This window comes from Diceros bicornis, chromosome 23 (genome assembly GCF_020826845.1).
Source record: "Diceros bicornis minor isolate mBicDic1 chromosome 23, mDicBic1.mat.cur, whole genome shotgun sequence".
NCBI classification, from domain to species: domain Eukaryota; kingdom Metazoa; phylum Chordata; class Mammalia; order Perissodactyla; family Rhinocerotidae; genus Diceros; species Diceros bicornis.
The window spans coordinates 33,252,014-33,278,088 of record NC_080762.1 but is presented as its reverse complement, the minus strand read 5'-3'; the positions used below and the strand labels follow the sequence as shown (position 1 = coordinate 33,278,088).

The 26,075-nt window shown below is 35.4% G+C and overlaps 1 protein-coding gene across 1 annotated transcript in view; it reads right to left on the bottom strand.

The window, feature by feature from the left end:
• ASCC3 (activating signal cointegrator 1 complex subunit 3) overlaps positions 1-26,075 on the bottom strand; it is a 336,770-nt gene that overhangs the window by 248,159 nt on the left and 62,536 nt on the right. The window contains exons 5-8 of the mRNA XM_058566571.1: positions 20,263-20,383; positions 15,337-15,541; positions 14,474-14,615; positions 13,760-13,885 (exon numbers count right to left, since the gene is read on the bottom strand). Of these exons, the coding sequence (XP_058422554.1) occupies positions 13,760-13,885; positions 14,474-14,615; positions 15,337-15,541; positions 20,263-20,383 (594 nt within the window). The remainder of the gene's footprint in view (positions 1-13,759; positions 13,886-14,473; positions 14,616-15,336; positions 15,542-20,262; positions 20,384-26,075) is intronic.

Here is a 26,075-nt window from a genome sequence, read left to right as displayed (position 1 = left end):
ACTCTGGACCACCAGGAGCCTGTTACCTGGGCCCCAACTATACCTCTGCTACTACACATCCCCACACCCTACCCTTTACAGGAAGCAGGGAAGACCTGACACGCTACTTCACTGAATATGCCAATCTCAAGCTAGATAATCTATGACAAGATTGGTAGACTAGTGACATAACACAAAAACTAAAATGTACGTTATCTTTAATGCTCTTGAATTATGGATAAATATATGACAATATATTCCTTATTATTTAAGTTGGCAAGTAACTTGTTAATTAATCCATTTAATTAAAACAGTAATAGTTAGCTAGCATTTCTATTGAACACTTACTACATATTAGGATTTGGTTTTTTTGTTTTTTTGTTTTTGTGAGGGAGATCAGCCCTGAGCTAACATCCATGCTAATCCTCCTCTTTTTGCTGAGGAAGACCAGCTCTGAGCTAACATCTATTGCCAATCCTCCTCCTTTTTTTTCCCCAAAGCCCCAGTAGATAGTTGCATGTCATAGTTGCACATCCTTCTAGTTGCTGTATGTGGGATGTGGCCTCAGCATGGCCGGAGAAGCGGTGCATCGGTGCGTGCCCGGGATCCGAACCCGGGCTGCCAGTAGCGGAGCGTGCGCACTTAACCGCTAAGCTACCGGGCCAGCCCATTAGGATTTGTTTTAAATGCTTTAAGAAATTATTTCATTTAACATCCAAACCAAATGTATGAGGTACATCCTTTTATTATCCTTATTTTAAAGATGGGGAAACTAGGGCATGGAGAGATTAAAGAACTCACCCAAGGATAAATGGCCAGTGAGCAGCAGGGCAAGGACTGGAACTAAGGTATCTACACCAAAGTCCAAATTAAAAGTCCAAGTTAAAATCTTGTATAGCTTACTGATTTCATTACTTTATACTTTTATTCTTTATGCTGATTTTTTAACCAAGTAACTTAATTTTATTAAAAAAATACAAAGTCAATGAAAATACTGATTATACTAATAATCGAATAAAAGCAAAATAGAATAAGATTTTTTTAATTAATATGAGTGTTTAAGATTTTAAGAAATTGATTATTCTTGGTAATGTTTACACCTTCACATACATTATATACATCACTTGTCAATGATTAACATTAACAAATCTGCATATCATTTAACCTAAAAATTCCACTTCAAAAAATTTATCCAAGTTAAACTAACTGAACAAGAATGCCAGATAAATAAACACAAATATGTTTGCTATAACATCATTTATAATAAGAAAAAAGGGATACAAATTGAATGTCCATAAATAAGGACTGTGATAAGTAATTCATGATACATTCTTCGTGAATTACAGTAATTAAATAGAATGAGGAAGATATATATGCTTATAGAAAAGCATGAAAAAAAAGCATGCCACAGAACTGTAACATAACTATTAAATGTACTTTATTAATACAAAACAATATTACAGAAAGATATATATCAAATTGTTCCTTGAAGCTGGGATTATAAAGGAACTTTCATTTTCTATTTTATAAATTTAGATATTACATTTTAAATATTACTTTTCTTTGCAGTGAACAGATTTTATAACCAGCCCTATAAAAACTCTTTTCTGTTTAGATAAAAATATTTATCTTAAGAATAAACAAAAGAGGAAGACCTCTGTATAGACTTAATGTATTAAAATAACAATAATTTATTTCTTTATCGATATAAATACCTAGTGTTTTTATGTTAATACAAAGTAACTGATTCATGGTTTTTCATTATGTCATATAAAGAGTCCTACGTCTTTAACAAACATCAAATTTCCAATTTGTACTCCCACTTAAAATTGCACTGAAAAATTACTGAACTCTGTTAATTAAGAGACAAGAAAAACAGTGCATGGCCACTGTTGGTTTCTCTTTACCAAAGAGTCATGTGTTTTACTGTTTCACGATAATAATTTATTTTGAACCAGATAATCTGGGTAGAGGAAATGAAGACTTAGCAACAAAAGACCTCAGGAGAGTAATCTATTACTAAATCTTTGAAGGAAGTGAGATTGTAAGATTTTGTAAAAATCAGGTAAGTTGGTTATTTTCTATACTGAAACTGAGGCAAATTTTATTATATATGAAAAAAGCAATAAGAAACCACAATGTGTAACTCATGATCCTTTCATATTATTTAACGAAATGCATTTACACCATTTAAAAGAATAACCAAAAATATTCAATATGCCAATAAGGGTCAATTCCTAAAAATTCTCTCATACTGAACACAGTTCATCTAAGAAGCATAACAACAAAAAACTCAACTAAATAAATAGATAGTCCTAAATATACTCCACTCCCTAATGACAAAATGATAAATAAGAAGCTATTACCGCCCTTGAAGAGAAAAACACAAGGAGAGAAACACAAACAGCAGCAATACCACATTTAAACGGAACTTCAGGTATAATGGGAGTCAGAGATGAGCACAAACCTCTTCTTGGAAGGGGAAGGTATCCTCCTCATTCCCAGGTTTGAGCTAACGCTTGAACACTGAGGAAAACTGAAGAAAAAGGTCTCTAGGTGGTATATTAAAAGAAAAAACTCTGGCTGCACAATAACAAGCTCCACTGACAAACCAACAAGATTGCACATTTGGGTTTCTACCAGCACAACCTTAACAACAATCCACATGTCAGATATCACTCTGAAACACCTTCCCCAAGGTGGTGTGCCAGCAGTCACATACCCAATGCACACGAAGACAGTAAAAGATACGACTGAACCTCAGTCATGGGTTTGACTTGGATAGGTTTGGTTCACTTGTCTTTAGACAGAACCACCATAATAAATGTCGGCTGGATTCACAAAACTAGTATTGTAATTAAGTATACAAACTTCAGATACTTAAAGCAGAAGTCAAACTGGAGGCTAAGACCCTGGCATTTTCTATGAAATTAATGTATTATTTTCATAAAGGAGATGAACTCATACTGACATGTATATATTATAAGTATCCTTCCAGGATGTCATTATAAGCATTGTAGCTTGAAAATATAAGACACTATTATTTAACTGGTATTACCAACAGTCTTTTTGGGCCAGACTGTGGGACCTGCCTTCTAATAAACAGCTGTACTTCTCATCATGGCAAATTCTGTTGAATCCCACAAAGAAAAGGTCATTTTCAGTTTCTTGGCTGATATTTATGGTAATAACTGATTTCAGCTCTGAGTTTAACCCTTAAATTACTTCCACGAGCTTGCTTGAAATCTTTAAAGAGGGTGAAGTACTTGGGCACTTATGTAGTTAAGCTCACAAAATGTTAGAGATGTTAAACTATGGGTAATTTCTTAAAATTTTTTTTACAGTACATATGACTTTAAACTTTCCAAACTAATTAAAGCAAAGATGTCATTTTAAATATACATCTCCTTACACAAGAAAATTTCATCATCAACAGAATCCTCAAATGAGTTGTTTTGAAAGAGACTATTTTCACTAATCTAACAATATTTGAATAACTTTATTATGATTTCAAGTCAAGAATTCATTTACTATAATAATAATAACATAGCAAAAACATGTGTTATATAAATGAAAGTATGAATGACTTATTTAGCATGGTCAAATCAATACACAAATGTACACAATGTGCATGTATGTGTGTGTGTGTTCTCCAATATTCCAATGCTTGACAGCATACTTGGTATTGACTTCTTGAAGAACAGAAATTTAGAAATACCTATTTAAACTGGTACCTTTTAAACTTCCAATATTTTAAATACACAATTTAATGTCCTTGACTCATTTCCATAAAATAAATGATCTGAGAATTATTTATTGGGGAAACAAGCAGTGAACTGGACTTATAAATTGCTTCCTTAAATTTAAATTCACTGCTTGTTTCCCTTGAGATCTGAAGCTCACATAGAAGGGTTCCAAATACACTGAACCCACCACTCAAAAGAGGGAAGGACCTAGTCAAAGACTGCTGGAGAGGAGCTCGGCTGAGGGTGCTGAGGAGGCCAGTGCTTTGAGAACAGGTTCCTCATATTTAGGGTAGGGAGTGTGAATGCTTAGAAAAATGACAGATTTCCAGGACTCAACTCTTGCAATTTTTATTCATTTGCCTAGGGTGGGGAATAGTAAACTGTACATTTCTTAACAGCACCCCAAGTGATTATCAAGTACAAGCAAGACTGAGAACTGCTATCCTAACTTTCCCTACCCACCGCCAACACAGTGATGAGGTTTTCTTAGTCACCTGTTTTTTAATAATTTAACACAATCTACTCTGCAAAGAACAAAGTACTTTTTACTCAGAAAAACTTCTGTTTAAAACATGTATCAAATTAGAAGGGAGAAGTTTAGTAAGGGCATCCCTACAAGATAAATGTTTTGCTTGAACTTCTTTGTAGTACGTAAAGTTTGAAAGAACAAAACATTTAAAGGAAGAATTCATAAAAGTTACACAATAAAACTAATTATGTATATTGCTTAAGAATTCATTGAGATTTCTTTATATATTGATTTCCCCTGATACATTTAAAACCCCAAATTACGTAATTATTATTTTCATACAACTCTGAAATTTATCAAGAATGTAATAGCTTGTTGAGAATGTAAAAAGCAGAGTAATCTATGTTTACTTAATCAATCTTGGACATTTGCACCATTGGATCAAATTTAAACTTGTCCTCTCTTTGCTTTCAGGGTTAACATGAGGGGATTAAGTTAAATAATGCAATATGAGGTGCTCAAAGAAATGTACAGTATTACCTAAAGAAATGCGAGTTCCTTTCTTTATCTTTATTAATTTAAAGATGTCTTCTACATTATTTCAATATTCATCTTTGAGGAATTTTAAAGTTATTTATACCAAAATAATTCCACCTAGCAATAACTCTTAACAGAAAGTTAAGAGTTTCAAAGTGTACCCAGATTAAACAACAAAACTCAGCTATCAATGGGAGAAATTAACCAAAGGAACAGTTTATATAAGCATTACTCAGGCTGCGAACTGACTGATCACCCAAAATGTATCACAGACACTGCCACACGTTTTCTGTGTTGACTCATGTAATCTTCAAAATAAATAGTCTGATGAGGACACAACCTCAGAGACACTACGTAACTGGATCCATATCATACAATGTGCAAATGGTGAAGCTGGGAATTCAACCTCAGTTCTACTTGTCTAACTGGACAGTAAGTTCCTTAAAGGCAGGATCATAGTTCTAAACTCTTGGTTCCCAACATACCTCCTAGCACAATGCCTTGCATCAATTAGGAGCTCAAGAAATGATTACTAATGACTGATAACCAATCCATACATATTTCCAGAGACAAATAATGAAAATCTATAAATGGTAACACAATCATACCAAATATTTCTGTTTATTGTAACAGGCCTGTGTAACGACAATACGTAGACATATGGAAAGACACAGACTAAGTTCATTTCTAAAGCAACCTGAAATTCCCAGATTACAAATTAAGTTCATTTACTTTTTAGTAGTAGAACTGAATTCATTCGAGTTCTAAAATTATCATTCTGGAGTAGCTCAACAGGCCTTTAAGCTTTTAATCTTCTCTCTTCTAATTTCCTGCTATAAAAATCAATAAAGTGTAGGTTGTAAAGAAAGTTATTTTGTTAGATTACTGCTAGCTAGAGGCAGATGTTAGTCATAACTCTCTTTCTAGTTTAACAGGTATTTTTCAAGCAGCTGGTGCCCTTTTCCTAGTTAGCTGTTTGCAAGTGTTCCCAATAGACTTTACAGTACTGCATTCCTGAAAAACTTCAGGGCACACAGACAAAATTAACTTCTCTTTTAGAAAGGAAATTATAGATAGCATTTCCCTTCAAATGAGACCTAGCTATTTCATATATTTGAACTATACTGCACTTTCATAACAAGCAAACATTTTTAATTACATAAATTAAATAACTCCTGAGAGTCACAAATAAATAAAAATCTCATTTATAACTTTATAAAAAAAATTATCCAATGGATCAAATTTTTATATATTAAACACTGACTCCCCCAAAACAGAAGATAATATAGTATCAAAAGCATACTTTTGGGGCCGGCCTGGTGGCACAAGTGGTTAACTGCGCGCGATCCACTGCGGCGGCCCGGAGTTCGCCGGTTCGGATCCTAGGCACGCACCGATGCACCGCGTGTCAAGCTGCTGTGGTGGCATCCCATATAAAGAGGAGGAAGATGGGCATGGATGTTAGCCCAGGGCCAGTCTTCCTCAACAAAAGAAATGAATGAACATAGAAGTAATTTATGTAATAAATATAATCTCCAAAGTAACAATAAGTCTTTTCATTTTATCCATACTCTGACTGATATCATAGTGTCAGTTTTCATCATTACATTTATCATTTTAAGCTAACATTTTAGCTAAAATGTATTAAAGACCCAACATTTTTCAAAGTGTTTTACATATATTAACTAATTTAATCCTCACAATAAAACTATGAGGTAAGTCCTACTATCCCAATTTTACAAATGAAACACTGGATTGCAGAGAGGATAGTGACTTGCCCAAAGTCTCACAGCTACAATGTGGGGGAACCAAGTCACATTCAGTCAGCCTGGATTCAGAGGCCGTGCGCTCTTTTTTTTTTTTGGTGAGGAAGATTAGCCCTGTGCTAACATCTGTTGCCAATCCTCCTCTTTTTGCTGAGGAAGATTGGCCCTGGGTTAATATCTGTGCCCATCTTCCTCTACTTCATATGTGGGACGCCTGCCATAGCATGGTCCACGCTGGGGACCTGAACCTGCGAACCCCAGGCCGCCGAAGCAGAGCGTGAGAACTTAACCACTACGCCACTGGGCTGGTGCCTCAGAGGCCCTGCTCTTAACCAATACGGTATGCTGCCTCCCGGACTTAACACATATGAACCTTTTCCTTTTCTCCTACTCCTCACCTTAATAAATGACACTATCACTCACTCATGTTGCCCTGCATGTCAGCCTAGATCCTTCTCTCTCCTTCATCCCCTCCCATTTAATCAGTCATCAGATCTTTTATTCTCCATTGCCCCATTTTTCATATAGGCTGCCACTTTCTTAATTCAGGCTCACAGCATTTCCCCCTTGAACTAATGCAGCAGCTCTACTCTCAACCTTCAACTTTACATTGCAACCAGAGTTATCCCTCTAAGTGAAAAGAACTAATCATTTACTCTCCTGTTTTTAAGAAGTAATATTTCCCACAATACTGAGTCTAAACCTCTTAACATGGTTTTCAAAGCCCTTCGTGTGCCGACTATTAAGTCTCTCTCTAGACTCATTTGCTACCACTCTCCATATATAGCTTACATGCCAACAATATTGAAACACTTGTTCCCAAAAGGTCACAAACTGTTTCACGGAGCATCCTTTGCCTGAGATATACTCCCAGCCCTCTGTCTATCTGGAGATTTATGCCCTCAACATTCACCTCCATGAAGCCTTCTTCTGTGAACTCTTTAATCTGCCTTCTCCGTGCTGCCAGAGAACCTCGTATAACATCTCCCTACTGTATCAGGTATTTCTACGGAAATGGTGTGGAGCAGATATACTACACTGAGTAACCTAAGGTCAGGGATAATATCCTATTCATTATGTCCCCCAGAATCTAGTATATAAGGATAGGATTCAAGAAGCAGGGGTCATAGAAAACCTCAAATACTCTCCATTCAGATTTTATAGGACTCAACATTCTTAACTTTTCAAATGAAACATTATATGCATCTTTTACATTACCTTTCCAAACCAAATATTACATTTGGGTCAGTATTCCATTTTTGCTGAGTAACACTATTGGCTATTTAAAAAATATAACTCCCAACTGTGAAAACAGACAGAAGTCAACTTATTTAACACCAATGAAAAAGTAAACCTGAGTCTTTCACCAAAATATCAAAGACTTAGTTCTGTCTGCTTAGTATATTTCAAATTCTCCTTTTTAAGGTAATAAGAGCACTAGTCTTTCCTTTGGGAAACTCCTCCTTGACTTCTGGTGGCTCACAGGGCGCTGACTATGAGGATACAGAAGCGAGAAGGCATGGTCAATAAGAACCCTATATGACCACCACAGGGAAAGTAACTGGTTCAGAAATCAACTGGTGACCCAAGTCAGGAAAGTCAGTGTTCATCCCGGGAGTTTTTTCCTGATAGAACTGGTGGGGAAAATCCTCTTGCTTTTAGTATTAGGGTATGGGGAAGCAGATATGTTTGGAGTTGCTGTCCCACATTTTTCCCTAATTATATGGAGAAAGCCTAGCTGGGAGTCATGGGATGAAAAGAGCCAGAGAAATAAAAAGGAGCAGGAGAGGGGGTAAAGGAGAGGGAGGAAGAGATAAGGAGAAAGGGAAAGAGAAAAGAGAAGGAAATAAAGAAAGAGAGAAATAGAGAGATGGAGAGAGAGAGCTAAGACAGGGGAAAGATCTGATGACATCATGTGAACCTATATATCCAGCTGGGCACACAGGCAGCTGTACTCCTGAACATTCTGGTTAGAAAAGCCAACACACTGTCTTCTTTGCTGAAGCTTGCTTTGACTTTGATTCTCTAATTTCCAACTGAGTGAGTTCCAATACAGAAACCCATCTAAATTATTTTACATTATTCTCTTTCCAAGAAAGTACAAAATCCATTTAACAGCATTAACAGCATTTTTGCACATCATTTTAGAATTTTAAAATTTCTCCTTATCTTTTTAATCAAATTACAGAAGTAATTTAAGAAGACAGGACAAATTTATCCAATGTGACATTCAGTCAGGGAGAGGAAATAAAAGCATTTTATCTATAGCTCGTAGGACTGTTAAGAATGACATGCAATTATGATCTCAGTGAAAAGACAAAGATATCATCTTCAGGAGCACTTTTCCGATACATAGAGAGTCCACCATGTATAAAAAACACTGAAGCCAACAGAAGCATCTACTAAACTAACATTCTGTTAACACATTTTCTCCTGAGGTCTACATTACTACTCACACTAATGACATCTGGTGGGATCATTATCTTAAGTGATAGGACATCAAATAGTTTACTATGTAGTTATAATGACACATTGCATTTGAATGTATTAGTCCCCAATTATTATTATCCCTTATGGAAGCACAAATTAAAACCACAATGAGAAATCTCTACACATTATCAGAATGGTTAAAATAAGAATACAAATAATGTATAAAAATATAAATTAAAATGGCTAAAATAAAAATAAAAAATAGTGATAACAACAAAGGCTGGCAAGTATGTGGAAAAACTAGATCACACTGGATTGCTAGTGGGAATATAAGACGTTACTCTAGAAAAAAGTGCAGTAGTTTCTTAGAAAACTAAACACACAACTACAATATGACCCCAGAATTGCACTCTTGGGCATTTATCCCAGAGAAATGAAAACTTATGTTCACAGAAAAACCTGTACACCAATGTCTAGAGCAGCTTTATCCGTGTTATGGATGGAATTATAGTGCCTCAAAATTCGTAAGTTAAAGCCCTAGCCCCCAATATGACTATATTTGGAGAGAGGACCGTTAGGGAAGTAACTAAGGTTAAACAAGGTCATCTGAGTGAGGCCCTAATCCAATAGGACTAGTGTCCTTATAAGAAGAGGAAGAGACACAAGAGATCTCTCTCCGTGCACACACACAGAAGAGGCTTTGTGAGGCCATGGGAACATAGTGAGAAAGCGGCTGTCTGCAAGCCAAGAAAAGAGTCCTCAACAGAAAATGAATCTGCTGGCACCTTGATCTGGGACTGCCAGCCTCCAGAACCATGAAAAAATAAACGTCTGTTGTTAAAGCCACGTAGTTATGGCAGCCCGAGCAGACGTATACAATTCATAATAGCCAAAACATGTGAATAACACAGATGTCCTGCAACAGGCGAATAGTTAAACTGTGGTCATCCAAATCATGTGTTATACGCAGAATAATGATCCCCAATGATATCCACATCCTAACCCATGAAACCTGTAAATAAATTAGGTTACATGGCAAAGAGACATTAAGATTGTGGATAGAATTAACCCATTCAGAAAACCTCTTGTAGTCCTATAATCTAAATAAAAATAAATGAAGTATTCATTTAGAATTAAGTTATCAGGCCGGCCCCGTGGCTTAGCGGTTAAGTGCGCGTCCTCCGCTGCTGGCGGCCCGGGTTCGGATCCCGGGCGTGCACCGACGCACCGCTTCTCCGGCCATGCTGAGGCCTCATCCCACATACAGCAACTAGAAGAATGTGCAGCTATGACATACAACTATCTACTGGGGCTTTGGGGGAAAAAAAAAAATAAATCTTTAAGAATTAAGTTATCAAAGAAAAATAAGAAACCAGATTTATTCATTATATGGACAATGACTGTCAGTGATGTTTTTACATAAAAAACGTTAATATTTAATATATAAAACTAAATCAATCTTAATGATCATAATGCTTATAATAACTGGCAAGGTTTGAAAAGAATTATGCATATAATTATTTAATTCTCTAGGCTCTCTCAGCCCTGGCTGCACTTCAGAATTACCTATAGAGCTCCAAAAATCATCTTCAAAATACAAATATCTGGGCCCCTCCCAAGAGATTATGATTTAATTAGGGCCAAGGCATTTGGATTTTTAAAAAGTTCTACAGGTAATTCTGATGCACAGGATGAAATCCACTAATACAAGAATTAATTACAATTTTAGTCTACTATAAAAACATTGTAGAAAACAACTTAAAATTTTAACAATAAGGAATTGGTTTAAAATAAAGGCATAAAATGGAATACTGTATAGTGATTAAAAATGATGCTGCAGAAATACAACTACTGACATAGAAAGATGTATGTTAAGTATATATACAAACACACACAAAACAATATACATAATTCCATTTTTGTAAAACAAAATACACATGGACACATGTGTAGTATGGAGTTAATTTTGGTTGGCTGTGGTTATTCTTTATGCTGCTCTTTTTGCTTGCCTATATTATTTGATATTTCTGAATGAGTACATATGACTAAAGCAACTTCATCTTGGTGACAGAAAAGGTTAACTTTAAATAATACATATACAGTCTTGCACCACATGATGACATTTTGGTCAATGATGTCGGTCCCATAAGATTATAATGGTGCTAAAAATTCCTAACACCTAGTGATGTCATAGCCATCGTTACATAATGTGAAAGTGAGTGGTGAGTCGGTGAGCGATGATGCGAAGGCAGCTGAAGAAACTCTAGATAAGCTGATTGTGGAGGAAAATTACTTGCCAGAGCAAATATTCAATATGGATGAAACTTCCCTATTCTGGAAACAGATGATCCATAAGGATGCCAAGTCAATGCCAGGTTTCAAGGCTTTTAAGGACCAGATAACAGTCTTGCTTGGGCGCACTGTTGCAGGCTACAAACTGAAACCCTTTGTGATCTGGCACAGTGAGAACCCCAGACCCTTCAAGTATATCAATAAGCACACAATGCCAGTGTATTAAAGGACCAATAAAAAGTCATGGACGACCCAGGTCCTCTTCCAAGATGCCCTCCTGAATTGCTATGCTAGCGAAATGGAGAAGTACTGTTTGGAGAATAACATACCTTTCAAGATTTTCCTTACTGTTGATAATGCTTCCAGACATCCTCCTTTTATTGATGATCTTCATCCCAATATCAAAGAGGTGTATCTTCCTCTAAACACCACTTCTTTGACCGAACCAGTGGATCAAGGAGTTATAGCAGCTTTTAAGACCTACTACCTGAGGAAGACCTTTGCCCAGGCTATTGCTGCAACTGAGGAAGACACTGAGAAGCACTGATGCAATTCCGGAAGGGTTACAATATCTATGACTGATTCAAGAAACTTGCTTAGGCTTGGGGTGATGTCACCAAGGAGTGCATGATGGCATATGGAAGAGGACGCTCAAGAGGTTCATCAGTGACTTCAAAGGATTTACCAAGGATGAGGGGACTGCAAAAATCAACAAGGCTGTGGTTGAGATGGCAAACAACTTTAACCTGGGTGTGGATGAGGATGACTTTGAGGAGCTCCTAGAGGTGGTTCCTAAGGATTTGACTAATGAGGAGTTGTTGGAACTGGAACAGGAATGCACAGCTGAAGAAGAAGCAAGAGACAAAAAAACTGCAGGAGAAGAAAAAGAAGATCTCCCAAGAAAATTCACAGTGAAAGGTTTGGCAGAAGCTTTTGTAGATCTCAACAAGATCCTTAAAAAGTCTGAAAGCACGGACCCCAACACTGAAAGGTTTTCATTCATAGAGAGGAATATTCATGGTGCATTATCTGCTTACAATCAAATCTATGATGAAAAATAGAAAACCAAGCAAACCACCATGGACATATTTCTGAAAAGAGTGACACCTCCTAAAGAGCCTCAGGGAGGTCCTTCAGGAGGTATTCCAGAAGAAGACACTGTTATCACAAGAGATGGCAGCTCCATGCATGTTATTGCCCCTGAAGACCTTTCAGTGGGACAAGATGTGCAGGTGGAAGACAGTGATACTGACGATCCCAACAATGTGTAGGCCCAGGATAATGTACGTGTTTGTGTCTTTAGTTTTTAACCAAAAAGTTTAAAAAGTTAAAAAAAACAAAAAATTTTAAACATAGAAAAAAGCTTATAGAATAAGGATATAAAGAAAGAAAATATTTTTGTACAGCTGTACAATGTGTTTGTGTTTTAAGCTAAGTGTTATCACAAAGGAGTCAAAAGTTAAAAAAAATTTAAAGTTTCTAAAGTAAAAAAGGTATAGTAAACTAAGGTTAATTTATTACTGAAGAAAGAATAATATTTTTTTATAAATTTAATGTAGCCTAAGTGTACAGTGTTGATAAAGTCTACAGTGTGTACAGTAATGTCCTAGGCCTTCACATTCACTCACCACTAACTCACTGACTCACCCAGAGTTCTCTAAGCTCCATTCACGGTAAGCGCCCTATACAGGTGTACCATTTTTTATCTTTTATACTATATTTTTACTGTACCTTTTCTATGTTTAGATACACAAATACTTAGCATTGTGTTACAACTGCCTACGGTATTCAGTATAGTAACATGCTGTACAGGGTTGTAGCCTAGGAGCAATTGGCTGTGCCAAATAACCCAGGTGTGTAATAGGTTATACCATCCAGGTTTGTCTAATACACTCTAAGATATTCTCACGACGACGAAATTGCCTAACAATGCATTTGTCAGAACGTATCCCCACAGTTAAGTGACACATGACTGTCCTTTTAACTAAATTAACAAATATTTTTATTTTGAGATAAAGCAAGTGTGGCAAAATTTTAACAAATGGTGAAATGAAACAAAGGGCATATGGACAGTACTAGTCATACAATTTTTCCATAAGTTTGAAATGATTCAAAATTAAAAAGCTGAGGGAAAATAAATATAGTTGAGAATTTGGTTCCCTCTCCAAATAATATTCCATTTTATTATAGATTGACCATTTGCTTTATCAATACAATACAGGAATCCTTTAAAACAGTGTACTTAAGTCAGCTTACATAGGTTAAACCAGATATTAGCTGAAATAAGCAAAATAAACATGAAATTATAGAAATATATACACAAAAATATGCATAAATATGTTTAATGTATGAAGGAATGTATGTATATATGTATTTTTTTAAACAAACTCTCCTACTGTATTCCTTTAGTAACCAACTGCATATATCTCTTCACAGTATTAGCCAACTACTAACTTTTAAAAATAATTTTTCTAATACAAATCCATTCATAAAACATACCAAGCATCAAAAATATCAACTTTATAAAATGAACATCTCACCTCATCTAAGTCTTGGATATAAACTGGTTTTTCCTCAAAGCCAACTGGCATTGGTTCACTGTAGGGAATCTTTACTTCTTCATACATCTTGTTATTCTCTCTTTGGATTCCTTCTGGTAAAATCATCTATGAACATCAAAAATTAAAGTCCAATAGTAATAAAAAGTAAAACAACTGCTCTGGTAAAGATTCTTTAATTAAAGCGAGAGAGAGAGAAAGATCACTACTGGTTTTATGACACAGCACGGGTAAATAACAGAGCTAATTTAAAGGAAAACGAGCCTAAACAAAACAAAAACAAAGAAAAAACCATACACACACAAAGCACTCATGCATTGGATATCTCATATAATATATAGACCATATTATGTTGATGAATTTTAAGTATACATTAATTAGATGGTACTCTTGAAGACAAATGTACTCATGGAGCTAGAAAAACTGTGCAATATACAGCGTAAAGTTTAGTCAAAAGTTTTAGCAACTTCTAAAACTCAAAAAAAAAAAGTTGCATAAATAATGAAAAGGAGAAGAACAAATATGTTTTAAACAACTACCATGTGCCAAGAACTTTACATACACTGCATTATCTCATATTCCTCAATATAGTACAGTCAACTAGTACTAGAATCACAAAGGGAACAGGGAACATCTACATGTCATTTCCTCAGAATAAACACATTATCCAATAGTGGTCATATACCAGTGACATACCTTTGCACCAGCAATGAATGCTGACGTTTTCATGGCTTCAGCCTGGGAATCATAAACATGGGGATAACGTATTTTTTCAACATCCATGTCTCTCTGCCTGCTCAGAATGGGACCGCTTCTGGCATTCAAAAGTGCCTGCTCTCTGTTAACACAAAAATAATAGGATAAATCCGAAATTTTTACCTTGCAAAAGAAAGTATGTACTAAAACAAGGTCACTATAATAACTATTTCAGGTAGCCTTTATTATAAAAGAGAAGAAATTAAACTACACAAAGGAAGATATTAGCAATCCTGAAATTTTCTGTGTAACCACATAGGAGTCAACACATTTTTAGATAAAATCACTTGATAAGTTTGACTTAATGTTATTTATTTATAATTTTGTTTGTCACACTCCAAAGATGTTCAATAAGGTAAAAATTCCTTTTTTAAACTGGGTTTCAATATTTAAAGACCAAGTGTAATAACGTCTTTATTTCATTTTCCTCCTTCCTACTTCTAAATAACAACATGGGGAAAAGTATTCATTAAGCTAGGAAAGAAAACAAAAGTCTCGAAATAAATTGGTGCAGGCTTCATAAATCTTAACCTAGTGGTGTGTACACAGCACCTAAAAATAGCTTACCGCTATAATCTAAACCTCCCACCTACATGGACGCAACCAAGAATATTCTAATTAAGCAGATCACTGCTTTCTTATCCCAGAAAATCAGGTTTTCATACAACAGAATTCTATTCTTGTAAGAAAACATGAATAGAAGTAAGAATCATCTAAATTGCTTAAACTAAACTAAGAAATGATAATGATAGATAAAACTAGCAATTACACAAAAGCATTTTCCAGCTTATGGCTTTTATCACCTTTGCATCCGCAATTCCTTAGGATCAAAGCCCACGAGTCCTTCTGAAACTTCTCCATCTTCTCCAGCCTTTTTTTCTCGTCTGGCAATTTTTTTTTCTTCACGGCGATATTGTTTCATTAACTGTTTTTCTTGTTCAGACTGAATAGTGACTTGACAGCCATAATTAGGTTTAGCATTTTCTCCTAAAATTTTTTTGCAATTGTCTAGGAAGCAAATTTAAGAAACATCATATTTTATAAGTTTAACCTCTATGAAAACAATTTTTTCCCCTCATCAAAACATAAGATAGCTCAATGCTCTAACAATTCATTTTTATAAAACTGGCACATTCAATTGTATGTTTTAAGGAGAGCTTTTTTAAATCACAATATCTAAATGATATTACATAGTGGCTTAAGAAAAGTGAGTAGATATTTTCTTCCTACAGACTAAATAGCTTATGTTATAAATTCTCACATATAAGAACAGGAACCTAAAAATTTGATTTTAAAATTCTGACTAATTTCTGTTTATATATTTTCAATAAATATAATAATTACCAATAATTACCATTTACTGTTAACATGATAAAATAAAGATACTCTTTACATATTAGGTATAACTTTTCCCAATATAATAGGCCTTACTCTGTTAAACTGTACGTTACTACCTATACATGAAATAAAATTTATTAACATTAACTCACAATATATTTAGAAGATGACCACGGCAAATAAAGAAAAAGTATGGTCCACCTTTCCACGGAAATACAGTTTTTTCAAAAAATGCAAGAAGCCCAGAACCACTAGGAGGAATCAGGTCAATCAAAGCTCAATATTTACAAGGTATAATTTAAACCTGTGGTTTAGTCAACTCAATATTCAGGAAAAATTTTCTTCTAACAGGATTACCTTCTATGTTTATTTAATCTTTCCAAGTAGTATCAGCCCTAAAAAAACTGATAGGAATGTCATCAAAAGCAACCAAGCCAAAACTCATTTACTGTATTAAGGAACTACTAGATTCCAGGCACTGCTGCTAGGCGAGGATGACAATGAAGAAGGAGACTTGGTACATACTCTGATGGAGCACAGTGCAAGTTATTTTATCAAATTCCAAGATCCAATACAGAACAAGGAAGGAATTAAGCACTGCATCTACATGGGAAAATTACCCTTCTAATTCATTTTAAGTCAAATCTTCACAATTCTCAGACATTTGTCACTATCTCATTACATGATTTTGAATAAGTCATTTTAACTCGCAATCACATGAAATGACCCCTCTGTATAATAGCTTTATAAATCTCAAAAATGAAAGTAAGAAGTAAAGATTTATTGCATCTCAAAATTACGAAATAAAATATAATCCCATCTATATTAGGACTACATTTTACAGTTCTGAATAAAGTATTTTTCTAAGTAAATCTTACACATCTTACTTTCTACGTAAGTCTTATACACCTATTATAATGATTGAATTTACAACCAACTAACTTTCAGCATTAGAAAAAGAATGTAGCATACTGACAGGTTTCACACGTACTCTGAACTAAAAGAAAAGTTAAACTGTCTGCAGTCACACAATCAGCAACACAGATATTAATCAGAATTCTTTAAATGTGAATAATGCCATGAACTTATTACTAGAAATGAATGTTAAAGATTTTGTGTGGGAAACTAAACACTTTGGGTGACATACTAAATGCTATGCTAATGTCATTAACACTTGAAACAAATGTGATAGTAACAAAATACCATCACACATATTTGCAATCATCCAAATAGAGAAATTAAAATTATAAGAAGAAAATATGTCTACCTCATTGATAGCTTTATAAGGCCTCAATCAGAATATACTGGAATCTTCTAAGAGTGAAGATAATAGGTAATAAAAAAATCAAGTCATAAAGCAGCAAATGATTAAATGTATGGTTCTCCTTGATGGGTTCAGCTAACTGTAGAGACTGACAAGCAGAAATGAAATGAATAAGCTTAACAGTAATTCTAACATAAAATTTTACTGAAGAACGATGTAGAAGCTTGCATCCTTCTAAAATGTCATTATGACAGAAAAAGTCTTGTACAACTACTCAAAATACTGTCATGGACAACATGAGCTAACTTAATTTTTATTGTATGATACACCCTGTACTAAACATTCTCAACATCAGCCCTGAAAACAGAATTTAATTTACAACTATCCTCAACTTAGTGGTCAGTACACTATACCCTCCCACTTCCCACCTACCTTACATTTCCTGGTTATAAGAACAGAGATAAAGTAGGGTGGATGTATATCTGGATAAAAAGATTCAAAGAAAATCAGTATGAAAGCTAAAAAATGCTAAATAGCAAGAAGCTATTGTTCTCTAAGACCATGATTTTGAGGAACAGAGAAAAGGATGGGACGCAGTTGTCATACTGAGGTAGCTTAATAAAGACTATAAATACAATTTGGCAGTTTTGAGAGAATTTCGAAGGATCATTAAACACAAAATTATATGCAAAGATATAAATGGAGGAAAACAGTGATAAAGTAAAACAAGAGTCTAAAGATTCTTTTCTTCAAGAGTATTTCTCTCCCCCCCAAAATTTAAGAAAAATCATTTTTAACGCATGTACACAAAAAGCTCTACTTAAAAAAAACTGAAAATATGCCACTTGTCAGCATCTATAAAGAGGACTATGATAACATAGTCCTTAGAAAAAGTTAAAGTCTATTTGTTTAATTGCCCCAAATTTTCAATAATATAATTATTATTCTTAGATAGTAACAACATTAATAATGATCCAGCATAGAATAAAAGAATAAAAGCAGTTTGAGAAGAGTAGAAAACATTTCAGGGCAGACTGATGATTCAAGTATTTTTTTTCAGGGAAGGATTCGTCCTAAGCTAACATCTGTTGCCAATCTTCCTCTTTTCTTTTCCCCCTCTCCAAAGCCCCCCAGTACATGGTTGTATATCCTAGTTGTAAGTCCTTCTAGTTCTTCCATGTGAGCCACTGCCACAGCATGGCAACTGACAGGCAGGTGGTGTGGTTCCACAGCAGGGAAACAAATCCAGGCTGCGGAAGCAGAGACAGTGCCAAACTTTAACCACTAGACCATCGGGGTTGGCTCTCAAATGTTTGTTTTAATAATTCAAATTTAATATTTGTTTTTGGGTTAAAAAGTGTGTTGCTTTTAAAAAGTTATCCTAATAGAATAAAATTAGTATATAAATGTTATACAAAAATGAACATAACGAGGGGCCGGCCCCGTGGTGTAGCGGTTAAGTGCGCGCGTTCTGCTGCTGGCGGCCTGGGTTCGGATCCTGGGCGCACACTGATGCACTGCTTGTCAGACCATGCTGTGGCGGCGTCCCATATAAAGCAGAGGAAGATGGGCATGGATGTTAGCCCAGGGCCAGTCTTCCTCAGCAAAAAGAGGAGGATTGGCGTGAATGTTAGCTCAGGGCTGATCTTCCTCACAAAAAAAAAAAAAAAATGAACATAATAAAACTGCAAGACAACACTAACTCATCATCTACAGCTTCCTAAGAAAATATGTGAAGCTGGATTCATTTTGAACTTTTTGTCAATAAACGAGCACTAGTAAAGGTGGAATCAACAAGTATCTCTATATTAACACTTAGGAGGCTGACAAAATGAACACCAAATTCTCAGAATTTATATCTCAAAACTAGACATTTAAACGCATTTCTTTTCTTATGGCAGATACCCATTTTAGATGCTCCTAAACTCTGCTGACTTACTGCAGTATCTGATTAAGCACTGTTTAACAGGTGGGAGCCCTCTTAGAGCAAGGCAGTTTACAAGCCTTCAATACACTTAAAGAATCAAGAGACTTGCAGAAAGACAAAGTAGCTCAATTCAATTCTTCCAAGTTTCTAAAAATCTCAAAGCAACTCCAGTGATCAAAGTATAGGCTAAAGGAAATCCCTTAGAAATTTTGGATTTAAATCAATGCTGTTTTTATAATTTTCTTTTAGTGCCATACTCAAACATGCAAGGAAAAAGTGATACAACTTACACAGAAGAAGGATAAATGTTGAGTAGTTGGAAGAAGGGCATCTAATTTCTTATGTCCGTGTACTCTTTAAAAATTCCAAACTATTTATAAGACTGGCAAGGAGTATTTGGGTAAAGGCAAGAAATTCAATTTTCCTGCTCATCACCTAAAACCTGAGTTTGGCATCAATTGTGTCACAGTAAGGCAGGCATTTTTTTATAATTTTGGCTTCCTAAACAACTCTCCCTAATTCTTCTGGGGTTTGTAAATATATGTAACACACAGCAATATAAATGTTCAATTTGCTCAGTGTGATAACTGTACTGCGGTTAAGTAGGAGACTCTTATCGTTCTTAGATGTACACTGAAGGTTTTAGAGGTGAAGTATTATGAAGTCTGCAACTTACCAGTCATTGTTCAGCAAAAATTTTAAATATAAATGCATGTGCGTGTGTGTGTGCGTATGTGTGTGCATCGCGCGCGTGTGTATTATAATGAGAGAAAGAGAGGGAGGAAGCAAAATGTTAATGACTGGTGAATCTATATGAAGGATATGTGAGTGTTCATCGTACTATCCTTGCATCTTTACTACAGGTTTGAAAGTTTTCAAAATAAAAAGTTGAGAAAAACTTATAACAGTACTTGGCCCACAGTAAGTACTACACATATTCGCTTTAAAAAAATTTTTTTTGTCTATTTAAATTTTCTGCAAAAAAAATGCCATACCTAAACATAATCTGTGCTGTAACACCCTTTTTTAGGGCATTGATATTTGTTTAATAATCTGCCATATCTAAAATCTACTTAAAAGGATGCTATCAGTAAATTATATAATAGACCGAAAGATACTACAAGTATAATTATATTTAAAAGATTCGCTAATCAATGAATCTTTCCCTTACATTAGAATTACCACTGAATACTTTCTTACCTTGAAGAGCCTGCAACTTATGATCATTTGAAGAATTAAGAAATCTATCCACAATTGTAATTCTGTTCTGGAGGAGCTTCTCAATAAGTTCAAGTCCATCAGGTCCCAGCAGTTCAAATAGCTTTATAAGAGGAGGAAAATCAAAACAACCTGTTACCTCAAAATTAACTTTTTCAAATTATTAAAACTATTCTACAAAGGTGTGAAGCAAAACTAATACAGAAGTATGCAAAAGTAATTAGAAAAAAATAGTAACTTAGGAAAGAAAAATAACTCTTCATATTGCTAAGGAGCTCTCAGCTTTATAAAGGCTATGGGTCATCTGCAATTACATAATTAAACAGCACTATTCAATTTCTAAATTATGATTTATATATACAACTCTAAATCACAGAATAACAAATTCTTACACAGTTTTTCTTGGTAGAACCAAATGAAATTGTAAAATATATTTGCTTTTTCACATACTGTTCTGGTTTTCTCCGAGTCCAGAGTACCATTTGTCTTACAACGTACTACATAACAGCTATCATTTTAAAGAACCATCATGAAGTTTTAATAACTCATGACATGCCAAACTTTTACTGCTTAATAAATAATTATTATTTTACTAAATTTATTTTATTAAATTTGTTTTATTAATGCTTAATTAATACCTAATATTTAATGCTTAATAAATCTGAAATCTAAAATACAGTACTGCAAGTGCTTTACGTAACTTCATAGGTTTCCATGCATATCCTACTCTCCTATACAGATGGCCTGCCAAAGATTAAGTTAATTCCAGAGTCACAGAACCAGTTTTAGGATTTAGAGAATTTTAATTACATAACTGTATGAAATAACTGTTCCAGAAAGCCTTTTGATTTCCTCAAGTATGGTTCAGGGATATATTTTCTTTTCCTGTTCAGAAATGGTATATTCTAATTTTACATGTGAAGATTTTATATTGACCAAATTTCGTTTTCAGAGAAGCCACAAAAATCAAACCACAATTAAAAGTAGGAATTTATGTAGAGTATACATGAGAGGTTAAATACTTAATAAATATTTTCTTTTTGTTGTTCATTTTACTGACATTATCGACACACAAGGCCACCCACGTCCCAATCACGGAACAGCTCTACTTTTGGGCAAAGCATCATGGAAAATACTGGGGCCTCAATCACTCTCACCTTGGCTCATTAGGCAGTGATTCCACACAAGGAGAGGCAAGCCAAGGAGAACTTAGGCTACTGCCCACCCCTTCCATCAAGTATTCAGCTCCTCAACCAGGAGTGTCATCAGAGAGAAGCTTTCCACCGTCCCCAGCTCCAGAGTTCTGCCTCAGAGATTTTGCCTGGCAGAGAACTAGGCCACAAAACAGAAAGATCCCAATCTCTTCCAAAGGAACTGACCTCATTTGTAATAAGGCATGAAGTTAAAGCCTAAGGACTAGCTCAAAAACAGCAGGGGTTCTGGTGAACCACAATTAGAAGATTCACAGAGTCAACAACTAGGTTGCAGGAGAGAACTGAGGAAAGAGACAACTGGAAGGAGCTCTTTTTGGGTGAGAATTCATATCAACAGTGACCTCTGGAATTATTTCTTCCAAGGGGCCACAAATTTATTGGATTAGTTTGTGGAGTAATTTATGCGCCCAGGCATTTTTGCAAACAGAGCGATCATCTGGTAAAAGTTTAACAGCTAGGTATGATCAGGGAAAATGAAGGAGACGGTCTTGCCAAAACTACTTTCATCCCAGGGTGACTGTAGGTATAGCCAGAGGTGTGGTTCCTTGAGGAACAACATCAGAAGCTAAACACCGTGGGGTGAGTGTGGGAGGAACTGTCCGCACTAAAAGAATCCAGCTAGTCGTTAAACAAATAAGGAAATAACAATAACAAGCCCTGGAGGTGGCAGATTAGATGAAATGGACAAATTTCCTTGAAAGACACAAACTACCAAAATTAACTCAAGAAGTAACAGACGATCTGAATAGACCTATGTTATGAGAGGTTCGGGGATTCCATCGATAAGAGACGTAAAAGAAACTTTCCACTCCAAACAAATGGACTGAAGGTATATTTTATTATATAGAGGATAGTAAAGGCGATAGTCCGCAAACAGATCCGAATAGGTCAAATAATAAGAGGGAAAAAACACCAGCTCGACTGGAAAGGGAAAACATCCACATCAGCTGAGATAGCAGCAGATCCGAATAGGTCAAATAATAAGAGGGAAAAAACACCAGCTCGACTGGAAAGGGAAAATATCCACATTAGCTGAGATAGCAGCAGATCCGAATAGGTCATATAATAAGAGGGAAAAACATCAGATCCATCGGAAAGGGAAACACCAGATCGACTGAAGGGAAATGACACAAATCAACCGGAAAGAGAAACACCAGGTTGACCGAAAGAGAACACATCAGATCAATTACTTCACAATAAATCAATTACTCACAACATCCACGCCCCACTGCCAGGAGAGTCCTGTCAATCCACACGGCTGGGCAAGGATCACCCGTCCTGGGCAAGGCGTCCCTTCCACAGGTGGAACTCTCACCGGGTCTCAGTCTCCAGCAGTTTATATAAGCAGTTACAGAGTTTACAGAGCAAGCATCTAGTGTTCCCATGCACAAATGGTTATCAGTGGCCTACATGCACTGAGCCCCTTGGCTAACGTCCCAGCCCAGCAATTGTGTACGTGCATTGTTCTCTTTGGTTATCGTCTTAGCCCAGCACAGATGGCCAGTCCATCCCCTGCTACGACGCTCCAAGAGCCTTGAAATGTTACAACTTGCGACTCTCTCCGTGGGAGAAGGGCCAGTTCCCACCACGCAGAAAGCAGCTTTTGTATTTCTTTTTGTGCTGGTGGCTGTAGGTCAATGGAGCGGCCAAACATGGCTGTACTCATGTCAAGACAACCTATAACAAGTGAACAATTGAATTAGTAATCAAAAACTACCCACAAAGAGAAGTCCAGGTCCAGATGGCTTCACTTGTGAATTCTACAAAGCATTTAAAGGAGTTAATACCAATTCTTCACAAACTCTTCCAAAAAATATGAGAGAACACTTCCCAATTCACTTTATGAGATCAGTATTACCCTGCCCTCCAAACAAATACATTACAGAAAGCTTTCAGACCAATGTCTCCTAGGAATATGGACACAAAAATCCTCATTGAAATACCAGCAAACTAAATCCAGCAATATATAAAAAGAATTACACACCATGACAACACGAGATTCATGTCAGGAATATAAGGTTGGTTCAACATAAGAAAAGCAATTCATGTATTATATTGTATCACAGAATAAAATACAAAAAAAATCACATTATCAGCTCAACAGATGCAAAAAAAATCATTTGACAAAATCCAAAACCCTTTCGTAATAAAAATACTCAACAAACTAGAAAGAAACTTCCACAATGTGATAAAAAGCATTTGTGAAAAACCCACAGTTAACATCATACTTAATGGTAAAACACTGGGTACTCACCCACTAAGAACAGAAACAAGACAAGAAAGTTCATACTCACAACTTCTATTGAACACTGTACTGGAGGTTCAAGCCAAGGTAATTAGGTAAGAAAAAGAAATAAAAGGCATCCAGATTGAAAAGGAAGAAGTAAAATTACTTCTGTTAGTAGATCACATGAACTTTTATGTAGAAAATACTAAAGAATCCACTAAAATACTACTAGAAAACAAGTTAAGTTTTCAAAGAGCATGCCAAGACCATTCAGTGAGGAAAGATCAGTCTTTTCAATAAATGATGCTGGGACAACTGGCTAGCCACATGCAATAGAGTGGCGTTAGACCCTTATATATCATACACAAAAATTAACTCAAAAAAGATCAGTGATCTAAATGTAAGAGCTAAACTTATAAAACTCTTAGAAAAAAACATAGAAGTAAATTTTCATGGCCTTAGATTTGGTAAAGGATTCTTAAATATGACACCAAAAGCATGAGCAACAAAAGAAAACATAATTTGAACTTCATCAAAATAAGAAACTTATCTGCTTCAAAGAACACCATTAAGAGAGTAAAAAAAATAACCTACAAAATGGGAAAAAATATTTGCAAATCATATATCTGATAATGGACTTGTATCCAGAATATATAAAGCACTCTTACTACTAGTAAAAAGGTAACCAAGGAAAAAAAGAGCATAGGGTCTAAATTTATCCAAGGAAAATATATAAATGGCCAATAAGCACATGAAAAGATGATTCACATCATTAGTCATCAGGGAAATGCAAATCAAAACCACAAGAAAGGCTATTTAAAAAAAAAAAAAATAGCATCGACGCACTGCTTGGTAAGCCATACTGTGGCGGCGTCCCATATAAAAAGTGGAGGAAGATGGGCACCGATGTTAGCCCAGGGCCGTCTTCCTCAGCAAAAAAAAAAAAAAAAGAGGAGGATTGGCGGATGTTAGCTCAGGGCTGATCTCCTCACAAAAAAAAAAAAAAATAGTAAGGGTTGGCACGGGTATGGAGAAAACTGGAACTCGCATACACTGTTTGTGGGAATACAAAATCCTGCAGCCACTGTGGGAAACAGTTTTCTGGTTCCTCAATAAGTTAAACAGAGAATTACAATACGTCTCAGCAATTCTACTCCTAGGTATATACCCCAAACAATTTAAAATGTGTCCAAACAAATATGGCTATTCTCAATAGCCAAAAGGTGGAAACAACCCAAATGTCCATCAACTAATGCTGGATAAACAAAATGTAGTATATTCACACAACAGAACATTACTAAGTCATAAAAAGGAATGAAGTACTATACAACATGGACGAAGCTTGAAAGCATTTTGCTAAGTGAAAGAAGCCAGTCACAAAAGACCGCATATTATAGGATTCCATTTATATGAAATGTCCAGAATAGGGAAATCTCTCAATACAGAAAGTAGATTAGTGGTTGTTTAGGGCTGGGGTGGGGGGCAGTAAGGAGGAAAGTAGCTAAAGATTTAGAATTTCTTTTTGACGTGATGAAAATGCTCTAAAATCGACTATGGTGATGGTTGCACGTATCTATAAATATACTAAAAACCACTGATTTATAAGCTTTAAATGGATGGATTGTATGGTATGTAAATTATCTACCAATGAAGCTCTTTTTTAAAAATTATGAATGAAAATGACTTCAAATACTAAAAATAACAAGAATTGCTTAGGATTGAAAGATAAAGATTAAAATTTTCCTGATAATAGCATTTTAAGTAAGTGTTTTGAATTGCTGTTAATCAGACACAAGCCCTGTGCTTAAGGTTAAGGGTGATCTTAAAGAACCAGCAAATTCAAAAAAGGTAACTTCAATACATACCAACAGAGTTACCTTCCCCCCACATTCCAAACAAATTGTAGTAGGAAATGCTCTCTACATACAGTGTGAAACGTCTTTTATATCCTATCAACTCTCAAAGAACGTCTTACTTCTCAAATTGAGCCCATTTCTTCCATAAGAAAATTATCATGGCAAAGTTACCCTTTACATACTCTTAGCTACTCAAGGTTTCTTAATCGTCACACACGATAATTAGAGATTCAGAAATTTTTAGTCCAAAACATAATTTTAGGAAACCACCAGCATATTTCGAAAACAACTTCTAATGTAATATCCCAGGTGTAGGATCAGAGCACAAAGAGCACATTATTTCTTAAAAATAACACACCTAAAACCTAGGAAAAGAGACAAGAAGCCTGTTTTGCTCTGAATAGCAGGACTTAAATAACTCGAAGATGAAGGATCCCCAGCAGAATTCTGAGATCAGCTGCCATCAGATTTAAAGCAATCCCAAAGTTACGCTTTCCC